Below are 21,046 nucleotides of genomic sequence, written 5' to 3'. Positions count from 1 at the left end.
ATTAACATTTGACAGTATCACAATTGTCGACTACCATAGAATTGAGTGGAATGATAATCGTTATCAAAGGTACCAGGCTTATAAGACTCATCATTGTCGAATAGATCAAAATAGGCAGAAAACCAGAACAAATACGAAGTTGGAGAGCATTGAGGACTCAAATTCCCAAATGCTGTGCCAAATACGGCTAAGGTATTCTACGCACGTGATAAGAAATTCGTTAGTTTTTCTAATAATTTTATTTTCATTACTGTCAATACCGAAGTCCTGACTAATGTGCTGGTGGTACCATCGGGGACGTAACGTCCACTAGCAGTGGCAATGAGACAGTGGTGTAAATAATTTATCAAAGATAACAAGCTTATAATTTAATACGCCAGATGCGCATTTCACCTACAAAAGACTCATCGATATCAGTGACGCTCAGATCAAAACAGTTAGCTTTTTTGGAAATAAAAATAATATACCAAAAACATACGAACTCAAAGGTTTACGCTCGACGATAACAAACAGTAGAACAAATCGAAACTGTCATATTCCTGACCTGGAAGTGGTATTTTTCAATGAAAACGATAAGTTAAAGCTTTATTTATGACAATAGTTTGAAAGAGTTTTATCATTTCATTTTAAAGTTCAGATAATGAAATCAGTCAACAACAGCATACACTTTTACTTCACCAACTTGTAGATAGTCTTTTCCCTTTATCGTCAACTTCACGTAACGTGCATATTTGTTGGTATGGTGACATTTAAAGGTGTTCTCCGTTGCGACCCGGTCCTTTGTAATGAGCACATAACGACATTTGGTTGTGTGATGGTCCAATTGTTATGTCTAAGTCGTGAAGTCGTTCTCCTGAAATATTTTATTTTGCTAAACAGTACACTTTGATCAATAACAGTGCGTTTGGACAAATCACAAGAAATGCGAAGCTTTTAAAAAAGATAATCACACACTCAGAGCCTAGCAAAGAATACGTTTTGTTATTTTTTTTAAAAATCAACAGAGAAATATAGTAGAAGTCATCTAATTTGTATCTTTCGATTTTGTAGCTTTTTGTATGACGGCATCAAGTAGATATACTTACCGTCGCTGGGCTTCTAAAATGTTGTAAATTACAAATTTTGCAAGAACAAAATATCTCACAAACAGGCTTTGAAAATTTTGTCAAAATGCATGCTTCCAAAATGTCGTATGTGAACTTAAACATTTTTGCAAATAGCAGTGAAAGAAAAACTTTTACATTTCTGGATCACAAGACATGCGAAGCTTTTAAAAAAGAAAATCACACACTCAGAGCTTAGCAAAGAATACGTTTTGTTATTTTTTTAAAAAATCAACAGAGAAATATAGTAGAAGTCATCTAATTTGTATCTTTCGATTTTGTAGCTTTTTGTATGACGGCATCAAGTAGATATACTTACCGTCGCTGGGCTTCTAAAATGTTGTAAATTACAAATTTTGCAAGAACAAAATATCTCACAAACAGGCTTTGAAAATTTTGTCAAAATGCATGCTTCCAAAATGTCGTATGTGAACTTAAACATTTTTGCAAATAGCAGTGAAAGAAAAACTTTTACATTTCTGGATTATCCGAGAACTTAAAGTATTTTCACAGAAATAAAGAAATGTACAATTATTTCATTCCCAAAGCCACTATACAATGATTTTTAAGTTTCCATACAACATTTTGGAAGCAAACTTTGCAAACAACTGACATTGGCAATTTTGTAATATGTTTTATTTCAAACGATTTGATTGGTCTAACTGTATGCTATTTTGTAATACCGAAGATTTCCTCCCGCCCAGATCATTGGTATCAAAAAGTGTTTTTAGCCAAAAAAGTCATATACGACATTTTAGAAGCCCAGCGACGTTATGGATATTATGAGAACATTTTGATTCGCAGTAGACACATGATATGAATTGAGTTTCATGTTTTACATCATATGGTAACAGTTCACCAGAAGACGTCGCACTCAAACCGGGAATATACATATTTTGATTTTGAGCCTTCCTATATTTATTCATACTCTTTGATTTCTCAAGAGGACCATGTGTATTAAATCAGGGGGGAGAACATGTAAAAAAGGGATTCGGTGGTTGTTGTTTGTTAATACATGTATGTTACATTTAAAAAAAAATTTTTAACATAAATTAGGCCGTTTGTTTTCTCGTTGGAATTTGTTTAACATTTGTAATTTCGGGGCATTTATAGCTGACTATGCGGTATGAGCTTTGCTCATTGTTGAAGACCGTATGGTGACTTTCTGTGTCATGTGGTGTATTGTGGAGACTTGTCTCATTGGCAATCATACCACATCTTCTTTTTTAAATGTAATTTCATTAATGATATTCATATGATAAAGGGAGAGATATTTTACTACTTACCACAACAATCTTTCCTGTTGAAAACTTCAACTCGTTTTATCTTATATTCTTTCCCTAAATCAACCTCCAAGTATGGCATCTTTTCAAATTGTGTACATGATATTGTATCGAAATTCCCATCGAAAGCTAAATTACTACTATAATAGACTGAACTTTCTTTTGTCCGTTTTCCAAATGCAACTTCTGTCAAACGCTCCGTACTCTGTTCTGTGGATAAACACAATTAACAGTTAAAAACACTTCAAAAGCAAACAATAGTTTTCCCCATTTCCTTTCTCATTTTTAATAGTTGTCTTGCCAAATTAGCAAGGTAAACACTGTCATATAAATGTATGGTTGATAACTTGAATTGTTGTTTCAGTTGTTCAAGTTGGATAAATCTATGTAAACAAGATTAAAAGGATTTCGCTCCTGAATCTCAAAACTATAAGGCAAAGGTAGTATGAATTCTTGTATAATAATTCAGTTTTAGACGATTTATTGCAACCGTGTCACCTATAAAAATGTAGGAGCCTTTTATATGCAACTATACCGTATGGGTTTTTCTCATTGTTTAAGGCCATACGGTTGCCAATAGTTGCTTACATCTTCTTCATTTTGGGTTTGCTGGTTAGTTCTCGTAAGAAATAACACTACATCTTCTTATCTTTTACAACATATTTATGGGAAAACATTATAAAATGCCATGATTACAAACTCTCCTAAATACACCCAAGTTTATCCGGAAATAGCTACGGAAATGTGATAGGACGCACTAACGGACAGACAGACATATGTGAAGTAGTATATATCTTCCTGTGGAGCTAAGTAAAAAAAAAAAAGTTCCTTAATGTTTTTATACCCATGTGGCGGGGATAAACCAAATTTTTGAATCTCTAACGCCTTTTTATCTCGATCATCTGCATTTTAAGGTGTACATTAAGAACGTACATTACATGTCATCAACTCTTATTACCCGTATACTGAATAACTAAATAAAAGTAAAACTAAATAATACAAACATCCTTGCAGTATTCCTAGTATTTTATGCAACATTTTCGAATGTTGATTTAAAGTTGCTGTGTTATGCTTTATCTTTGATTCTATTTTTTGCAATATCTCTAAATTATATCCATTTACAGTTGACAAATAAGAAATCAGAACAAAAATTGCAAAAATGCACATATTTGCTGAATGTTTGTATTCGCAAATGTTGAACATTTTTAGAAATATTTTATGAGACTGAGAAATTGGACCTATTTACCGATAGGGTTAATCACGCCAAATCAACATTATTTTACGAAAAAGTTTTTATTTTATACAACTGCAAATCAATGACAAGATAATTTAATATTATGGTATCGTTTTCATTATTGATGATTGTCATGTTTTTCTTCAAATTAATGAAATACACATCTACTTTAGTACAAGTAATCTTGATGTACAGTTCTAAAGATGCATATCAAATGTACATCTGTATAAACTGTACACCTGTAAAAATGTATATAAACTATACAGCTGTAAAGCTATATATAAACTGTACATCTGTAAAACTGTGTAGCAATTGTACAGTTGTAAAGCTGTATATAAACTGTACAAAGCATTTGGTTTTATTGGAGAGTTGTCTTATTGGTAATCATACCATATCTTTTATTTTGATGTAGCCATACTGAGCCTTTCTAAAGTAAAGGCCTTTACATAAATGGTGGTCAATTGTTGATCATATTATTTTTCGTTTTATGTCTTGTACACAGATCAGTCTATCAAATAGTTTTCTTTGAATTATTTTAAATTTCATCATAAAGTTGATCATTGTTGAATTATGTACAAAGAAAGAAATATTCTTACTATTTATTAAAGAGAAGCATTTAAAAGAAAGGATTCTTAATTTTACGTTGCAGAAGATACACATTTTTAATGACAAAGTGGAGAAAAAATAAATTTTTACTATTTAGCAGATTGAACGACAGAATACACAATGCAAAAAAAAAGAGAGCAAGAATGGCTGCATACAGAAACATAATTTGAAGGAGAGGGCAGCCTCGCCACCTATGGAGCTACATATATGCTTTATGTACAGACTTTTACCATAGACTCCAAACGAAACCTAACTTGTGCTCCCTTTTTTAAAATTCTGGATCTGCATGTTGCATGAGCAAATTAAAAAAAATGTGTGATGCCGTAACATTCATAAAACCATCAGAAGTCATGTCGAGATATGTCTCAAGTGAACGATAAAAGTTATGAATATCATGACTTGGCACCCTTTCGAATACATATCTTATGACATGTCCTTCAACCATCGTAAGACATGTTTTATTCATAAGATACTTTCGAAAATAATGATTCATGTCATGCCTTTCAATTTCCTCCTTGTCCATCCTGTAAATAATTGCAAATCTATGTGAACAGATCTACAACATTTTGAAAGTTGGAGGTATATAAATGTGACCTGCAGTCATCTATTATTTTGCCTGCTAAACATGCACACTCTCCATAGTGCGACGGTTTTAACGGTTGGTGACTGGCAGTAACCCTTCACATACGCTTTTATCCTCGTGCGTTCCGTATCCGACCAGTATACTATACTAATGATGGATAAATGAAAACAGAACGGAAACTTTCACTGAATGGAGTTTGGGTCAGATGTTATTTCTATTGTATTCGGTACTTTATTTCAATCACGCACCCGCATTAGAAGAAATTAAAATTAACAAGCATTTTGTGAGTATTGCACGGCAATACATAGACCGACACCGATTAGAAAATCGTTTTAATGGAACGACATTCTAAATTGATTTATAACTTGTCATGGTGTAGACTATATAAAATATCAACAAACCTGCCCCTAAATTCTTCAAACAATTTACAAAAGAATAGAAAAAAAAATCAAAATTTCATTCATCTTAATACAATATCTTTTACAAATCTTAAGTGATAATAATCCTCTTGTCACTGAATCTAAAATTTTGAGATACTAATAGTTATCAGAGGAACCAGGATTATAATTAATACGCCAGACGCGCGTTTCTTCTACATATGACTCATCAGTGACGCTCATATCAAAATAGTTATGAAACCAAACAAGTAAAAAATTGAGAACCCAAAATACCAAAAGGTTGTGCGAAATACGGCTAAGGTAATATGTGCCTGGGATAAGAAAACCCTAATTTTTTTTCTCGAAAAATTCAAAGTTTGTAAACATGATATCTTTAGGAATGACCATATAATTGATACTCATGTCAACGCCGAAGTGCTGACTACTGGGCGGGTGACACATTCAGTGTTTGTCAAAGTTGTTTATTTAATCGAGACTAAAAAAAATCGAAAATCAACAAAAAAGTTATTTTGAAACAAATTTTTATTTGACTATCTATTGTTTTTTTCTTCATTCTTCGAATTTGGAGTAGTTTCATCTGAACTAGAAACCTGTAAAATAAATTTATCATTAAAGGGTTATTCATATTAAAAATGACCGAACGGTAAACCAATTCGTATTCAATGATCTTGCATTTTTTATGAATTAATGATATATACAATTGTAAGTTATAAGTTGACTGTCCCTTTAGTATCTTTCGTCCCTCTTTGATAGATATCTGTTTACTAAGTATAACGGGTAAATATCATCAAAAGAAGGGAGAAACAGTTTTAACGAATTAATATAAAGTTTCAATTTCAAAAATTATAGTAAACAATAATACTAGTTACAATTCAGTTTTGCATTCGAATATAAAAGTTTTTTGCGGAATTATTTCCATATGAATATAATGACTTACAAAAATCACTCTCACATATGTAGTAATATGTAAGAGTACAATTGTAGTCCAACCAGTAAGCATTTGCATTGCTGTTTAATAAAACACAATCTGAGCCTTGACCTTTTGAACCCCAGCCATCCGATGGATACCAGTTTTTGTATGTCATAAGGGACTGGTCATAACTCCAGCGAAACTGGCCTTCTTTAAGATCTGTCAGTCCTATCCAGTAACCACTGTTTTCTGTTATATAAAATAAAATGTTGTTATTATTGTAAATTTGCAACAAAACAATCTTGTTTTAAGAACCCTTAATGTATGCCTTGATACCGTATGTAATGAACTGTGTGTAAATTTGCTTAGGGCATATGCATGAATACATTATTTTTACTTATTTATTCAATTAAGTTTTTATTCCAAATTAATATACAGTGATATATGCAAAATATACAAAAATTCGACCTCAACAAATATTTCATAAATAATATCAGATTATTACATGGCATTTTTCATATCGCATGTATTATCAGCCCTAGGTTCAATATCAGCCCAAGAGCCGCATGGCTCGAGGGCTGATATTGACCGAGGGCTGATAATACATGCGATATGAAAAATGACATGTTATGATCTTTTTATCATATGCTTCAACAGTAGAGAAACATAACAGATTCATATATTTATCCTTCTACGTGGTTCCCGAAAAGAAGTTGAAAGAGTAAAAAGTTCACGGACGTCGGACCCAAAATTTGATTTATTCAAAATGAAATCTTTCTATCATATGCCTCAACAGAGAAAAAAACCAAAACATGTTAATATTGACAAATCGACAAAAAAATAATTCAACAATATACATAATGAACATTGTTTAGAAAAGTCAACTTTTTTAAAGTAACTTTCTAAATAATGTTTCAGAAAAACTTCAAAATGCATTTATTCAATATTTTTTTTTCTTTTTTTTTTTAATTTAATTTAATTATTTTACACAACATACTTTCCAGTATTCAAATAATTGTTTTGTACACTACTTTGTAATGTTTTTCACTGAAAATGTAGCATTGAGGTGTAGTTTCCGGAATTTGCCGAGTATCACCGGAATGCCATGTGATAACGTTACGGAAAGGCATGTGATAACAATCGAAGCATGTGATAAACTTTTCATATCAGCCCGCTAAGCACCAATTCGAAAAATATGGAAAATACTTTAATTTAATGCTATTATCATACGGTAAAAATCATATGTTATTTAGTCTAAGTATATGATAAATAAAATTAATCAATGTTAAAGCTTAAACATGAAAAAGCAATATGTGTCTATGTCAAAAAGGTTAATTTCGAACCAGTTCATTCAATAATTCCAAAAGATTTTATGCTAAAGCCTATATATGTATGTTTTGTGGCATTACTTTTCAAAAATTGGTTAAATGCTTCAATCCAAAAAATAAATAGTCTTCTGTATTTGCGACGCTGAATGCATATTGTTTTTATGAAATTGTATATTCATATATGTGCAGTCTTTTAAAAATTTATTCTGAAAGATGGAAATGTTACTTGTCCTACACGGTCAAAAATCTTCAATACAATTACAAACCGATCTCTCATCGCTCCCTATTTCTGATATGTCGCATGGGCCATACCAGAAAACGGCAAAGATGAGAGATTGGATTGAATTATTAATTATTAATTCAAATATTTACTTTTAGGTCTTTTTGATTTAACCCAGCTGTTTTCGGAACTGTCATCAATTTTAACAATATATCCACCGATTTCTCTGCATTTTCTCTACGAAGATTAAAAAAATGACATTTGTAGCAAAAACACAAAAACATATTGTATTTTTGAAATGCTATTCTACTAGTCTATGATGAATTTAAAAAAAAATATTAGGTAGCTATAAAACAAGGTCTACTCAAGCAAATGCCTGTTTAAGTCAGAAATATGACAGTTTTTTTTTATCCGATTGATGTATTTGAGCTTTTGATGTTGCCATTCAATGAGAGACTTCCTATTTTGAATTGTCTTAGAATTTCGTTTTTTTACGCCACTTTTACCCGATTATGACATTTCATATGTACTCCAAGGCTGCATTAGTATAACAAAATGTGCTTATTATTCCAAATCTGCCTAGATCATGTAAGTTTTCAGGGGATTAATGTTTCTTTATTATATTTCTTTGAAATGTTTGACTGATTGTTGATGTTTTTTTTGTTCATAGTGTAAACTTGCGTTCTTTTATGAAAGACATTATCCAAATAATCGTAAAAATTAAAATCACAAAAATCCTGAACTCCGAGGAAAATTCAAAACGGAAAGTTTCTAATAAAATGGCAATATCAAAGGATAAAACACATCTAACGAATAGACGACTGTCATATTCCTGATATGGTAAAGACATTTTCAAATGTAGAAAATGGTGGAATGAGCCTGGTTTTATAGCGCTAAACCTCTCACTTTGGCTGTTTATTTTAGGTATTTTTGACATATCTATTAGCTCTTCAACGGTTTCGGTACTTATACATCCTCGGATTTCAAATGTTTGGCTTTGAGCGTTCCTGATGAAGGTAAATCCAGAAAAGCGCTTCAGACGCATTAAATTGTTAAACGTGTTTTCAATTTTTCACATCACTGGGTCGATACCTCTGCTGGTGGACTATTAGTCCCCGAGGGTATCATCAGCTCAGTAGTCAGTACTTCGGTACTGACATGATTTAACAAACCTTTCTAAAATTGTCCGTTTATAAATTTGGAAATTATTAAGAAACTAAGGTTTCAACTCCCTCAAGGAAAGTTGTCTTTAGATAAATTTGGCTATTTATTTTAGGTATTTTTGACATATAGCTCTTCAACGGTTTCGGTACTTATATATCCTCGATTTCAAATGTTTGGCTCTAAGCGTTCCTGATGAAGGTCAATCCAGAAAAGCGCTTCGGACGCATTAAATAATTTAACGTGTTGTTTACAATTTTTGTATGAAATTCGCACGAAATTCCATTATATTTACAACGATGTCTGACAAAACAGACATAATAAAAAGTATGTAAAATTGTCAAAAATTGAAATGAACTTGAGACAGTTACACATATAAAGCAGTCATCATCGTCTCACAATCAAAATCAGAACAAAAACAAACAAATTTTAAACAAAGAAGCACGAAAAAGCATACTGGTCGAGGGCCAGTTACCGTAACTTTTTGTCAGTATATTTCATTGATCTTCTTAACGTGAGAACATTTAAATCTATCATTTGACAAGAAAATTGGTAACCAAAATACTTTAATATTTCAATTGGTCAGTATTTGATATTGACCAAATTTTCAAGAAATTGACTTTTTACGGCGTCCGATTTCGTACGAGATTTGAAGATACCGCGGACCAGTTACTGTCAGCACCGAAATTGTTACAATTCTCTCTCAAAGGTTGTCAGATGACTTTAAACACGGTCTCAAACTATTCTAACAAAATGTATAGTATTGATTTTTTACATTAAATGTTATGATAAGTAGATATTTTTTTATCGTTGAAGCGTCGTCTTCGTTACGCTGGAGTTGTCTCTCTTTGCTTACCTCGTAAAAGTGCCTCATTTTAATTTACCGCCTTTTTATTAATGGTAAACCACGGCGGTGAACAACGTGAAAAACATGGCTAGAAGTGGAATGCAGTTGACTGACCAACTGCGAGGAGAAGAAATTTGAAACAGACGAATAAACAGTCAAGATCTTACTCAAAATAGACCACACATTTGGTTGTGATAGTCGAGATCGATAATCGACATGAAATCGGGTAAAACTTTTAGACAGAGCCTCCAGTTTACACGCAGGTGGGATAATTTCACTAAAACAATGGTCAACATTTAATTTATAAGGTGACAATCAGACAATTCTTTTCCATTTGTTATGACAACCCTGAAGTAGAATGGGGCGAACGTTTGATTAGTTGTTTTAAAGGAATGGCGGCAATTTCAATACTTTTTTTAAGGGTACCATTGCCGTTGGGGTTCCTTTTCCCAACCTTTTTACATAAAAATTTACTTTTTAAAAAATGTATACCTTTTCTCATACTGTGTGGCCGGGTTAACGTGTCATGTGGTGTGTATAAAGTGACTACTTTTGTACGAATGGAATGTAATATCAACATGAATCGATCAATGTCTCAAAGAGAAAACAAATGGTTGATAATATAAACACAATTGACAACTCCACGAAAGATGAGTGAAGAAGTTATGGAATTTTATTGACCTTATCATATATTTCGTGATAGTTTTTCCGACCTGCTCACATATGTTTAAGCCTGAAAAGGTGGCCTATTCCAGCAGCACGTCTATTTACCTTGTATATTATATTATATGCAGTGCCAACCCCTTTTGAATCAAATTTAGGGGTTTTCAGTTTCATCGCGCGCATGGTTAGGTTATTTGTTTAAAACACAACATGTCCTGATGTATGTTGTGTTACAAATTGTGCCACCTGCTGGCCCCACAAAGTGTCCCTAACTGTTTATGAGGCATCCTATAAATGTCCTAATTCTACCTTTACATAGCTGCAAATCTGTACTAAAAATACTGTGTAATCTGTTATAACAATAACAGACAATCTTGAATGCAAGGGCTGTATAGCCAGTCAATGTAGTTAACAACTTTTATCATCAGGATGAACAATTTCTTGAGCAAATTATCTACACATGTACATGTAAATACAAATCAGTTTGATGTCCTCTTACACAAATAATAAATTAATGAAATATATTGGTACTGGCAAAAGACAAAACACATTATCAGGTTGTGAAATTGGGAACAATCCCCCAATTTTGAATGAGAACTATCCCTTAAATGATAAACTATCCCTAGGGCAAGGTTCATTTTACTGTTGTAGAAAAGAAAAACTTGGAGAGTTTTTAACTTGAATTTAAAGGGGGAAAATTCATTATACATTTAGTTGGAACAACTATTCTAAGAGAGAGATCCCATTAATTTTAATAATATAAAAGAAGATCATAACAGGTTTATAAATATTACAAAATTCTTTGACATGTTTCAACCATATGTATAATTCTATGGGGACATTTTCTTCAAACAATTCAAATATATCAGTCTGCATTGTTAGCCACTAGTTCTATGCTCCAGACTAGAAAACATTGATTCCGACTTTCCGATTTTATCTAGTCATATAATAAAGAAAAGTTTCGAAATTTTCCAGACTAGAAAATATAAGTTTTTGGTACAGACGGATATATACTCATTTGTACTTTAAAGTGGTTATTACAAAAAAAAAATACCACCTTTAATGTACCCCTCTTACATGTCTTTAATTAAAAGGGATACTTAATATATTGAGGGTCATCTGAGGGGATGTTCTCAACCTGATTATGGTACATGTATTACAGTTCATTTTAAGAAATTTGTCATTTCGTAAATTAGCTAGTGTACATTAGTTTGGGACACGTTTTTGACTACATGTCGTGTACAAGGAAAACTGAATTTTTCCCCTTTGTTATATTAGCTTATACAATGATAAGGTCAATAGCTGGTCATACAATGTATATATACTCTAGTCTATATAGTCTCCACAAGATGTACTTGTAGTGTACAAGACTTTTTGACCTTGTAATTCATTGACCTACTTATATGTATGCATGTTAAATTGAAATCAAATTTGCATGTACATGCACTAGACTCTTTGACATTGCTCTTGTGATTTATTCACATACATGTGTATGTAATCCAGTTTTTATGTTCAATTTGTAATATCCTGTTTTGATACATGTACATATACATCTACTCTATACTATTCATGCAGCTATGTAGTTCATCTATATTTGGTGTCTGCAATAATATTATACATGTACATGTAATATTGCCAGATGGGTATGTCTTTCTGGAAGGATTCAAAGAACCACAGCCTCAATTCCCTGGTTCATGGCTATAAGTGATTTAATAATGGTGTGTATACCGAGTCTGTTTCTCAGCACGCTCAGATTCAATAAATTAGCAGATCGTTAGTTTAGAATACGTTATGATTTTGATTTGATAATATCTGTCTAGCAGGGTTCTTAGATGCATGAATTTTTTATTAGTTGTTAGTGGCTTTAACTAGCCGTCCTTTAACTGCACGTACTCTCAGATATGTACCCGGTGTCTTTTTATTATTGGGATGTACAAGTTCCCGGCCACGTCAACCTGTTTTTTCGTTCATCTGATGAGTTAAGGCTTTTTCAACCGATTTTCATAGTTCGTTCTAATGTTGTACTGTTATACCACTGGCCCAGGTTAGGGGAGGATTGGGATCCCGCTAGCATGTTTAACCCCGCCACATTATGTATGTATGTGTCTATCCCAAGACAGGAGCCTGTAATTCAGTGCTTGTCGTTTGTTTATGTGCTACATATTTGTTTTTCATTCATTTTTTGTACATAAATAAAGCCGTAAGTTTTCTCGTTTGAATTGTTTTACATTGTCATTTCGGAGCCTTTTATAGCTGACTATGCGGTATAGGCTTTGCTCATTGTTGAAGGCCGTACGGTTACCTATAGTTGTTAATTTCTGTGTCATTTTGGTCTCTTGTGGAGAGTTGTCTCATTGGCAATCATACCACATCTTCTTTTTTTATATTCATCTGGGTGCCTAAAAGAATGAAGAATCTTCTTAATTTGAACATGTAGATAGAAAGCTACCAAGTAACAAGAAACCAACAGATGACTTTATAACGACAAGATTGGAGGTACAATATAAATAATTTTTTCAAAACGTAGTAAGGCAAAACTATTAATATACTTTATATTGTGTTTGAAAATTATATTGTAATTAATCTGCTCATTTTGGGCATCGTGAATGGCAAAAAGAAAATAAAATACTTAAAATTGGAAAAGGAAATGGGGAATGGGTCAAAGCGACAACAACCCGACCATAGCGCAGACAACGGCCGAAGGCGGGGTTAAACATGTTTATGAGATCTCAACCCTCCCCCGATACATCTAGCCAATGTAGGAAAGTAAGCGCATAACAATACGCACATTAAAAATTCAGTTCAAAAGAAGTCCGAGTCCGATGTCAGAAGATGTGACAAAAGAAAATAAATAAAATGACAATAATACATAAATAACAACAGACTACTAGCAGTTAACTGACATGCCAGTTCCAGACCTCAATTAAACTGATTAAAATATTATGTCTTCAGCATATGCATATCAGGCACAATCCCTCTCGTTAGGGGTTAAGTATCATACTATCATAAAATATAGGAGACGAACATAACCCGTGTCATGCCAACAACTGTTTTTTTAAAATAAATGTGTGTAGTTCCGATGCAAAGACCCTATAAGTGAATCAATTTTAAAGCCAAAATATGCAATCTTTAATGACCTGACAACAGTATCGTTACTATATCCCTTCTTAATAAGTCTGTTTAAAAGTTTTGTAAGCTTATGAGGTGATTACCGACATTTTTGTGCTTTGTAAAGAATGTTACCATAAAAGATTGGATGAGAAATACCTGAACGTATAAGATGTCTGCATGTTGAGTTATATTTAAGAATTATTTCCTTATACCGATGATAAAATTTAGTAAATGTTTTGACTAGTTTGTGATATCGAAAACCCTGGTTTAATAATTTTTCAGTAATAAATAAATTTCTCTCGCTAAAATATAATACGTTGTTGCATACACGAGCGAATCGTACAAGTTGAGATATATAAACACCATAAGATGGTGACAAGGGAACGTCACCATCTAAAAATGGATTATTAACGATAGGAAATGAAAAATCATCTCTTTTATCATAAATGTTTGTTTTAAGCTTCCCGTTAATGATATAGATATCAAGATCGAGGAAAGGGCAGTGGTCATGGTTAGTATTAGCTTTATTTAAAGTAAGTTCAACAGGATAAATTTCTTTAGTATACATACTAAAGTCGTCATTATTGAGAGCCAATATATCATCCAAATATCTAAAAGTATTGTTAAATTTTTGTATCAAATGTTGTTTCGATGCGTCTTTGCTAATTATAGTCATAAATTGTAACTCATAACAGTACAAATAACTCATAACAGTTATTTATTTGATTTTGGCATAATAAACCAAAGTCCATGTTCAATTTCTGCTACTAACAGTAATCACAATTTGTTTAATCTGAGTAAGCTAGTGAATTGAAGGTTAAATACACATGTCTGCTATATTATGTACAATTACTCATTAAGGTGGTACCCAACAATATATCAAATTTAACAACCACGTTCATTGCTTACTTATTTTTGTATTTCAAATCAACCCATAAAAGTTAGAAATATTTGAAGTCCTTTGACTGAAAGGCTAGGTTCACATCAGCTCTGGTGTAGAATCGCGTGAATTTTGTCAGAATGTAAACGTCACACGGGTAGATATACAAACTAATTTTGTCGTTCAAAGTATTTTCAAATTATTAATAGAACAATAACATAATGGCTTTATAATTGAACAATAACATAATGACATTATAATAGATCAATAACATAATGGCGAGATGTATAAAAGTACAGAGCCACGTCATATGTACCAAAGAAACACAAAAAGTCACACGTACAAAGCCTACCAGTAAAAATGAAAGATAATACAAACATCACAAACGTCTAAACATCGCTAAGCGCGGAATTGCGTAACAGTAAATTTAATCATTTTTTTTATTCTAGCATCACTGATGAGAGATTTAGGTCTGCCTCATATCTTGACTTACATCTAGAAATTAACAATGCTGGTCGGTTGAAAACAAAACTTTACGACAAAAGAGATAATTTTAGCTTCCCAATTGTCAACTGTTAATTTCAAATATTAATTAATATTCACGAGTAAAAGTTATGATATGTAATTTCTTATATGTCCTTCAATGCTGTTTATGTCGGTTGTACAAGTAACCAAAATGTGTGACCTGAACTTTAGTGAATTACGTTATATTTTCAAATGAAAAAAAAATTCTAAATATAGGTTACCTCTGATGTAAACCAGTCGAACATGTCGGTTCCGAAGTAATAGCAATGTCCATTGTATTTCTGCCACTGTCTTGCTTTTTGGTAAATGAAAGAAGGAAAATTGGCGACATTATACTATTTCAGTAATCTGATACCTTTTACATTTTGAAACTTTGTCTGATTGATTTCAATAACAACCAATTTCTATTTCGATCTTAATTATACTCTATTAAATTACAAAAAAAGTATTTTATACCAATTAAACGTCTTATAGAATAGTTGAACTATACTTGCTATATTCCGATTTGTCGACCTAATATATATCAAATGTCATAACAAAAAAAAAACATTAGATAAAAACATAGAGCGTGCTCTTTGATAAAAAAATATATTGGCCGCGAACAAATCATAATAGGTTAATAACGATTCGGAACAGCTAATGTATTCCTAAATAGTTATTTTCTTATGTAATGTCAATGAAAAAGGTATATTTCGTCATGTTTATATCTCAACGTCTTGTGATTGTTTTTAAAACGTTTATAATAGATTTAATTATATATCTCTACTTATTAAAGCAAACAGCTACAAAAGTAATTAATATATTAAGTCTAAGCAACTGGAACAGTTAAACATCGTTCGACAGAATTAGATTACTAGGTATGGACAAAAGTTGTCTATTTGTTTTTTTTTTATATCAGTTGACAGAATGATGTATCCCAAAAGACATATGACATTCATACATTTTGATTCTCATATTAACATTGAATAAGTCGAGGTGCCGATGTTACGGGTATATGCGCTCATGAGATTCGTGAGAAGCATGAACACGTGTTACTTTAGGGTTTCGTTTCAGAAAATAAAGTTATTCGAAGTTTGTCTATAGATGACGTAGCAACAGTTCGTTATAATGTTTACCCACCCAACCACCCCTTGTACGAGTTGGTTATTGTTTAATACTGTAGGTATATGCAAACATTACATTATTTTAATATATATTCGCTTTTGTAAATATATTTTGATCGTGTTACTTGATATTCTTTTATATGATTGGACTGGTAGTGTTGCCTGAATTGATAGTGAAGGGCTTAAGTTTGAAGAATTGTGAATTTAATGATATTAAAAGCTGCTACACAAGTAGGCACACTTATCCGTTTTATGTATTGTTTTATTTATGAAAAAAATTATATTCGTTTGAGCTGGCCAATTAGAATATAAGTTATGTTATAGATAATGTATATTTTAAAGTTTTTCTTGAGGTGTAACTCACCGAGGAATGTAAGAATTGGATTGTTATTCTATAGAAAATACGAAAATTGGATTAATGGATAATTAGATACAGTTAAATGTATATAAAGATGTAAACAAAACGAAACTAGCACAAAGATAGCAGAAATCAAGATACATGCACATTTATAAGGAAAAACGAATAGACATAGGTCAAGGTATGATTTCACATTATTTGTTTCGGAAGTTTATATGTGCGTCAACGATATTTTTGAAAATTTAAACAGTTAACCATCATTCGGAAACACCACACGATAGCTTTCTAACAAAAATATTGTACAAATAAAGAAAGGTTTGCAGTAATATATTTTAACCAGGAAAATAATGACCTGATTCAGGTCATTATTTTATGCCTTGAAGCAAATCTCATTGAAACTTTGTATCGTCACGGTTAATTCTTCAATAGATTGACCTAACGTTATGAAAGAAAATAACTCCAAGTTGTTATATAAGTTTATAAAACGGAATCAAATAGTATATCATGCTCACATGAAAGCTGACTCAAAAAGCTTTAATTTGTATATCCTGATGAAAAAAGGGGACGAAAAAATAATATTTAGCCATCAGTGGATTACCGATAAATTCGAATATAAATGCTTCACACTAGATATAGTGTTTTCGATACATGAACCTAAATTTCTAGTAGCTATGATGTGCAGTTCCAGTATAAAAGGACCAAACATTCATACAGGAAGGATGTGAAATCCTGCAGTTGGTGACAGAAAGCCGTTTACAAATACATGAAGAAAATCTATTGATTTTTCCAAAAAAATCTCGAAGCAGTACACATTCGGTCAATAGAAACAAGAAAACCTGTGGTACTTTGTGTTTGTTTGGTTTAATTTTGTGTTGCAAAAAGAAAAAAAATCCTTATTTTATAATGCTATAGATAACAGTTCTATTTTCGTGAAAAATAGCGGTGCAGTGTTGCAAAGCAATTTAAAATCGACAATCGAGGTCATGATATTGCAGTTGTTATTTAGACAAAAAAGCAAAAACCTGTGTTTTTAATTCCATACACAACAAAAAAGATCAACAATGACTGACATTAGTTATCACATATTTACCTATATAAATGGTATAAATAAGAAGTGAAAGAACCTACCCTTAAAATCACTTTCTAACATTTTTAAATCGTTGTCTAGAGTTTTAATCTTCCCATCCACATTCTTTATATGACCTTTTAACGTAGCTACTGTTTTCTGTACATCGGTTTCCAAAGTATTAACAGTTGTATCAAGATATGATTTTAAAGCAGTGAGAGCTTTTCTTGAATCGTCAAAATCTTTTTTGGATCCAGTAGTTAGGCACGGTAAACTTAAGACATCGTAAGGAATTAACACAAGTACCAATAGATAAATCATGTTCCTCGTGTTACTGAAATGATTTTTTTTTTAACGAATTACTTTATTTTGTAGGAAACAAAAACCATCAGTCTAACTAAAACAGACCATATGGTGATCAAAAAGAAAACAACGGAACGGTGAACCACAGTATACAAAACATGACTGTAAAAATGAACCCAGCAGCACACAAACGGTTAGGGTTATTATCAGGTGCTCTGTAAGTGCTAGCGAATTGTGCTCCCTTGTGGCACCTCTGCCATTTCTAATGGGATTTACGCCCTATGTAATAAGTCGTGTTCAATTGTAAAAATCCCCATAACAAAATATTCAGTGTTCGTCGATAAAGGCCGAAACACTCGAAAAATTTATCAAGTGATGTTTATCTATTGATAAAAGAAAAAAATGGTAAAAATGATATTAGCGAGCTTTGAAATTTCAGTTACATCGAAAACCGGAATATTGATAAGGAGTAGTTTGTTTTCACTAGTTTTAAGCTTTTTTTCCCCAGGAATGAGATAATGCGATACATAAATAGCAGGACACCCTTAAATGACAGTTGAGACTAGTTTTTATCTGTGTAACATAAAGGAAACAGTTCAATATTTGTAGACATAATCGATTAAGCGAGATGAATCCGGGTCACAAACCAAAACATAGAAAATACTTCAATTACAAGTGGAAAACAATGGAAAAACAGAAATACAGATCTTCAACAAAAACAAGTGTGTAAGCAAGATGCGTATTTCATCTACACAAAGCTCGAGTTTAATTGCTTAAAATTCAAATAAAGTACGAAGCTGTAGAGCATTGAAGACATGAAAATCTAACGATTCCGCCAAGTAAAGCATAAATAAATTAAATCTTTTCCTGGAGTAAAAATATAATAGTCAGTTGAACACATAAAGTTTTGTAAACAGATAATTTATAAATATGACAGTACCAAAGGAAATTCATGACAACACGTAAGTGCTGACTACTGGACTTGTGATATGTAAATAATCATCAACTTCTGTATTTTAGCCTCATATCTTGACTTACATCTAGAAAGTGACAATGAGGTTCAGTAGAAAAGATAACCTTACGAAAAAAGAGATGATTTCATCTTCCCAATTGTGAATTTCCATTTATATGTAGCAGTATTCAAGCAGCATATACGGATTATATATCTCCTTGTTTATTTACGTTATTTCAGGGTTTCCTTGTTAAAAGGTTGCTGCTCAAAAGGAAGCTTTTTAACCAATAGTTTTATGTTGTAAATTTGAAATCATCTCTTAGTCGTTAGTTCACTATTACTGAATATCTGTTTTACAGAGGACAACAGGTATGTTCATCTCTTCCCCGACTGTGAACCTCTGAATAATACACATCACCGGATGTGTATTAACATCAGCAACACCAGGGGTGCCACATATGGAGAAGAATCTGCTTTCCTTACTAGGGCATCTGAGATCACATTCAGTTTTTGTGGGGTTCTTGTTTTGTTACTGTTTTGCAGGTAGATTTACGTCAAGATAGCAGTGAAAAGTTAAAATAAAGGAACTAACAAGGGCGATTTTAAGTCCATCAACAGTTTCAGCTTAAAATAAACGTACTACGATGGGAACTGTGTCCATGCTCCGTCACCATCAACATCAACACAAAGTAAGACATGCGATATCTATCTTTTGATAAGAAATGAAATAGATGACCGTGATGTACTAAAGATTCATCGTGACTTAAGGACAAACATGGATGCTTAACCTAGCCAACACTACTCAGAGTACAGACAGACCTGTTCAGTTGGAAGAGTTAAAAGGTCAAACATTTACTCAATATATAAAAGTTAAAACATTTTCTGTATTATAAAGTTAATATCTTTTGAGGCATGTTATTTTTGTCGATCATCCTGTATCAGATTTTTAAATAGGCAAAGTTTGGTAAAATCTTTGAGATGCCACCTCTCAGGTAACAACATAGGAACGATATATACAAACTGTCTCGAAGGGAAAATTGGGCACTAATCATTAACGTTAAATCTACATAGCTGGGAAAAATTAAAGAAATATTGTAAAAAAATATCTGTAATGTTCTGATAAAACATAAATTTACAGTTCATTAAATAATGTGTACACTCTTTTTAATATATCATTCACATTATGTATTTTCAAATTTGTAAATTACAATATGTGAAACATGTAATCTTTGATTGAAACTAGGGTAAAAAACTTTGCTAATTTCAATGAAATCTACATACCAAAGGTAATTATTTTAATGATTTCCCTCTTTAGTTCACCGCAATATATAGTTAACTTTATATAATGATATTAGCAGATATTTGATGAATAATTTGATTCATTGCTAAAAACCAATACTAGCTAAATATATATGCATCGATGTTTAAAATGTTGGCAAATCAAACCGTTTTAACATTTTTCGGAGTCAATTATTATCTGGCTATACTAGTACGACGAACTTTAAGTTCTGATCAAAAGAGCAATGTTTCATTTATATCTGACAAGCAAGGAGCAATTCGCAAATCGTTTCCGGAAATATCTAGTAAAAATAAAAGCTCATATTTTGAAAGTGAGGAAGATGGAGATTGACACAATCGTTAAACTCATTTTACCATTAAAACCATCTGGGTATATTTTTAGTCTAGTTTTTGGTAAAGCGAATTCTCAACAGTTCACACAAGATTGCTTACACTAATTTTTCTTGTAGTTTTTAGTAACATATGAAGTTATTGTATTATTATCAAAATACCATTATTATCAAATACTATTTATCATCATATTTGAAATAATTTTTATATTACTGTTTTAGTTATTGTTTTTATATACTGAGAAATTCGTATAACAAACTCAATATACAAATATAGTTACCAGCAATTACTATTTTCAGTGACCAACGTTTTTATACTGCAAATTTCAGAGATACAAACATTATGGTTAAACTATTATCAAATATATTATAACAAAAAAACTTACATTGCGATTGTCAACCAATGGATTGATAGTGTCGATGTAGTATATAAAAATAATGAAGTTCAATGTTCATAAATATAAGTTTAGATGACAGATGTTGACATCGATATCACAACATGTAAACAGTATATTTATCACTTTTTGGTGATCTATATCATTCCTAGAATGTAAATAACATTTTACGGAACAAATCTAACCTAGTAACATAAGATGGCAACTACCGAATAAAAGTTACGTATTATTTGTTGCTATTGTAGGGATTTTGAAAGAGCTTGGGTTGAGGGATTGTGTTTGATACAAATTAAATTTGTTTGAAGTTGTCATCTTATTTAAATCTAAAGTTTTAAAATCATACTTTTGTTAGAATCGAACGTTTTCCTGTATCTATATATGCAGAAAAC

General features: G+C 31.8%; 1 protein-coding gene and 1 long non-coding RNA gene across 2 annotated transcripts; both read right to left on the bottom strand.

The window, feature by feature from the left end:
* Window positions 1–559: 559 nt before the first annotated feature.
* Window positions 560–3,558, bottom strand: LOC139482885 (uncharacterized). Its single transcript, XR_011654992.1, has 3 exons — window positions 3,391–3,558; window positions 2,390–2,596; window positions 560–853 (listed from the first exon to the last, which is right to left on the bottom strand). It is a non-coding gene; the product is annotated as an uncharacterized lncRNA (long non-coding RNA).
* Window positions 3,559–5,711: 2,153 nt separating this feature from the next.
* Window positions 5,712–20,677, bottom strand: LOC139482884 (perlucin-like protein). Its single transcript, XM_071266916.1, has 6 exons — window positions 20,649–20,677; window positions 17,442–17,713; window positions 15,074–15,147; window positions 7,818–7,902; window positions 6,145–6,366; window positions 5,712–5,797 (listed from the first exon to the last, which is right to left on the bottom strand). The coding sequence occupies exons 2-6, from the start codon at window positions 17,698–17,700 to the stop codon at window positions 5,790–5,792; spliced, it is 648 nt and encodes a 215-aa protein (XP_071123017.1). The 5' UTR covers window positions 17,701–17,713; window positions 20,649–20,677; the 3' UTR covers window positions 5,712–5,789.
* Between the last annotated feature and the right edge of the window lie 369 nt (window positions 20,678–21,046).

The sequence above is a fragment of the Mytilus edulis genome, chromosome 7, assembly GCF_963676685.1.
Source record: "Mytilus edulis chromosome 7, xbMytEdul2.2, whole genome shotgun sequence".
Classification (NCBI taxonomy): Eukaryota; Metazoa; Mollusca; class Bivalvia; order Mytilida; family Mytilidae; genus Mytilus; species Mytilus edulis.
Note: the sequence above shows the minus strand (reverse complement) of the source record. Positions and strands in the feature narration are given on the sequence as shown.

Coding starts and splice junctions, on each gene's coding strand:
- LOC139482884 (XM_071266916.1), bottom strand. CDS start 17,700: ATGATTTATCTATTGGTACTTGTGTTAATTCCTTACGATGTCTTAAGT. Junction 15,148..17,441: donor GTTAGAAAGTGATTTTAAGG/GTAGGTTCTTTC, acceptor TTTACCAAAAAG/CAAGACAGTGGCAGAAATAC. Junction 6,367..7,817: donor TAAATCAAAAAGACCTAAAA/GTAAATATTTGA, acceptor TTTATATAACAG/AAAACAGTGGTTACTGGATA.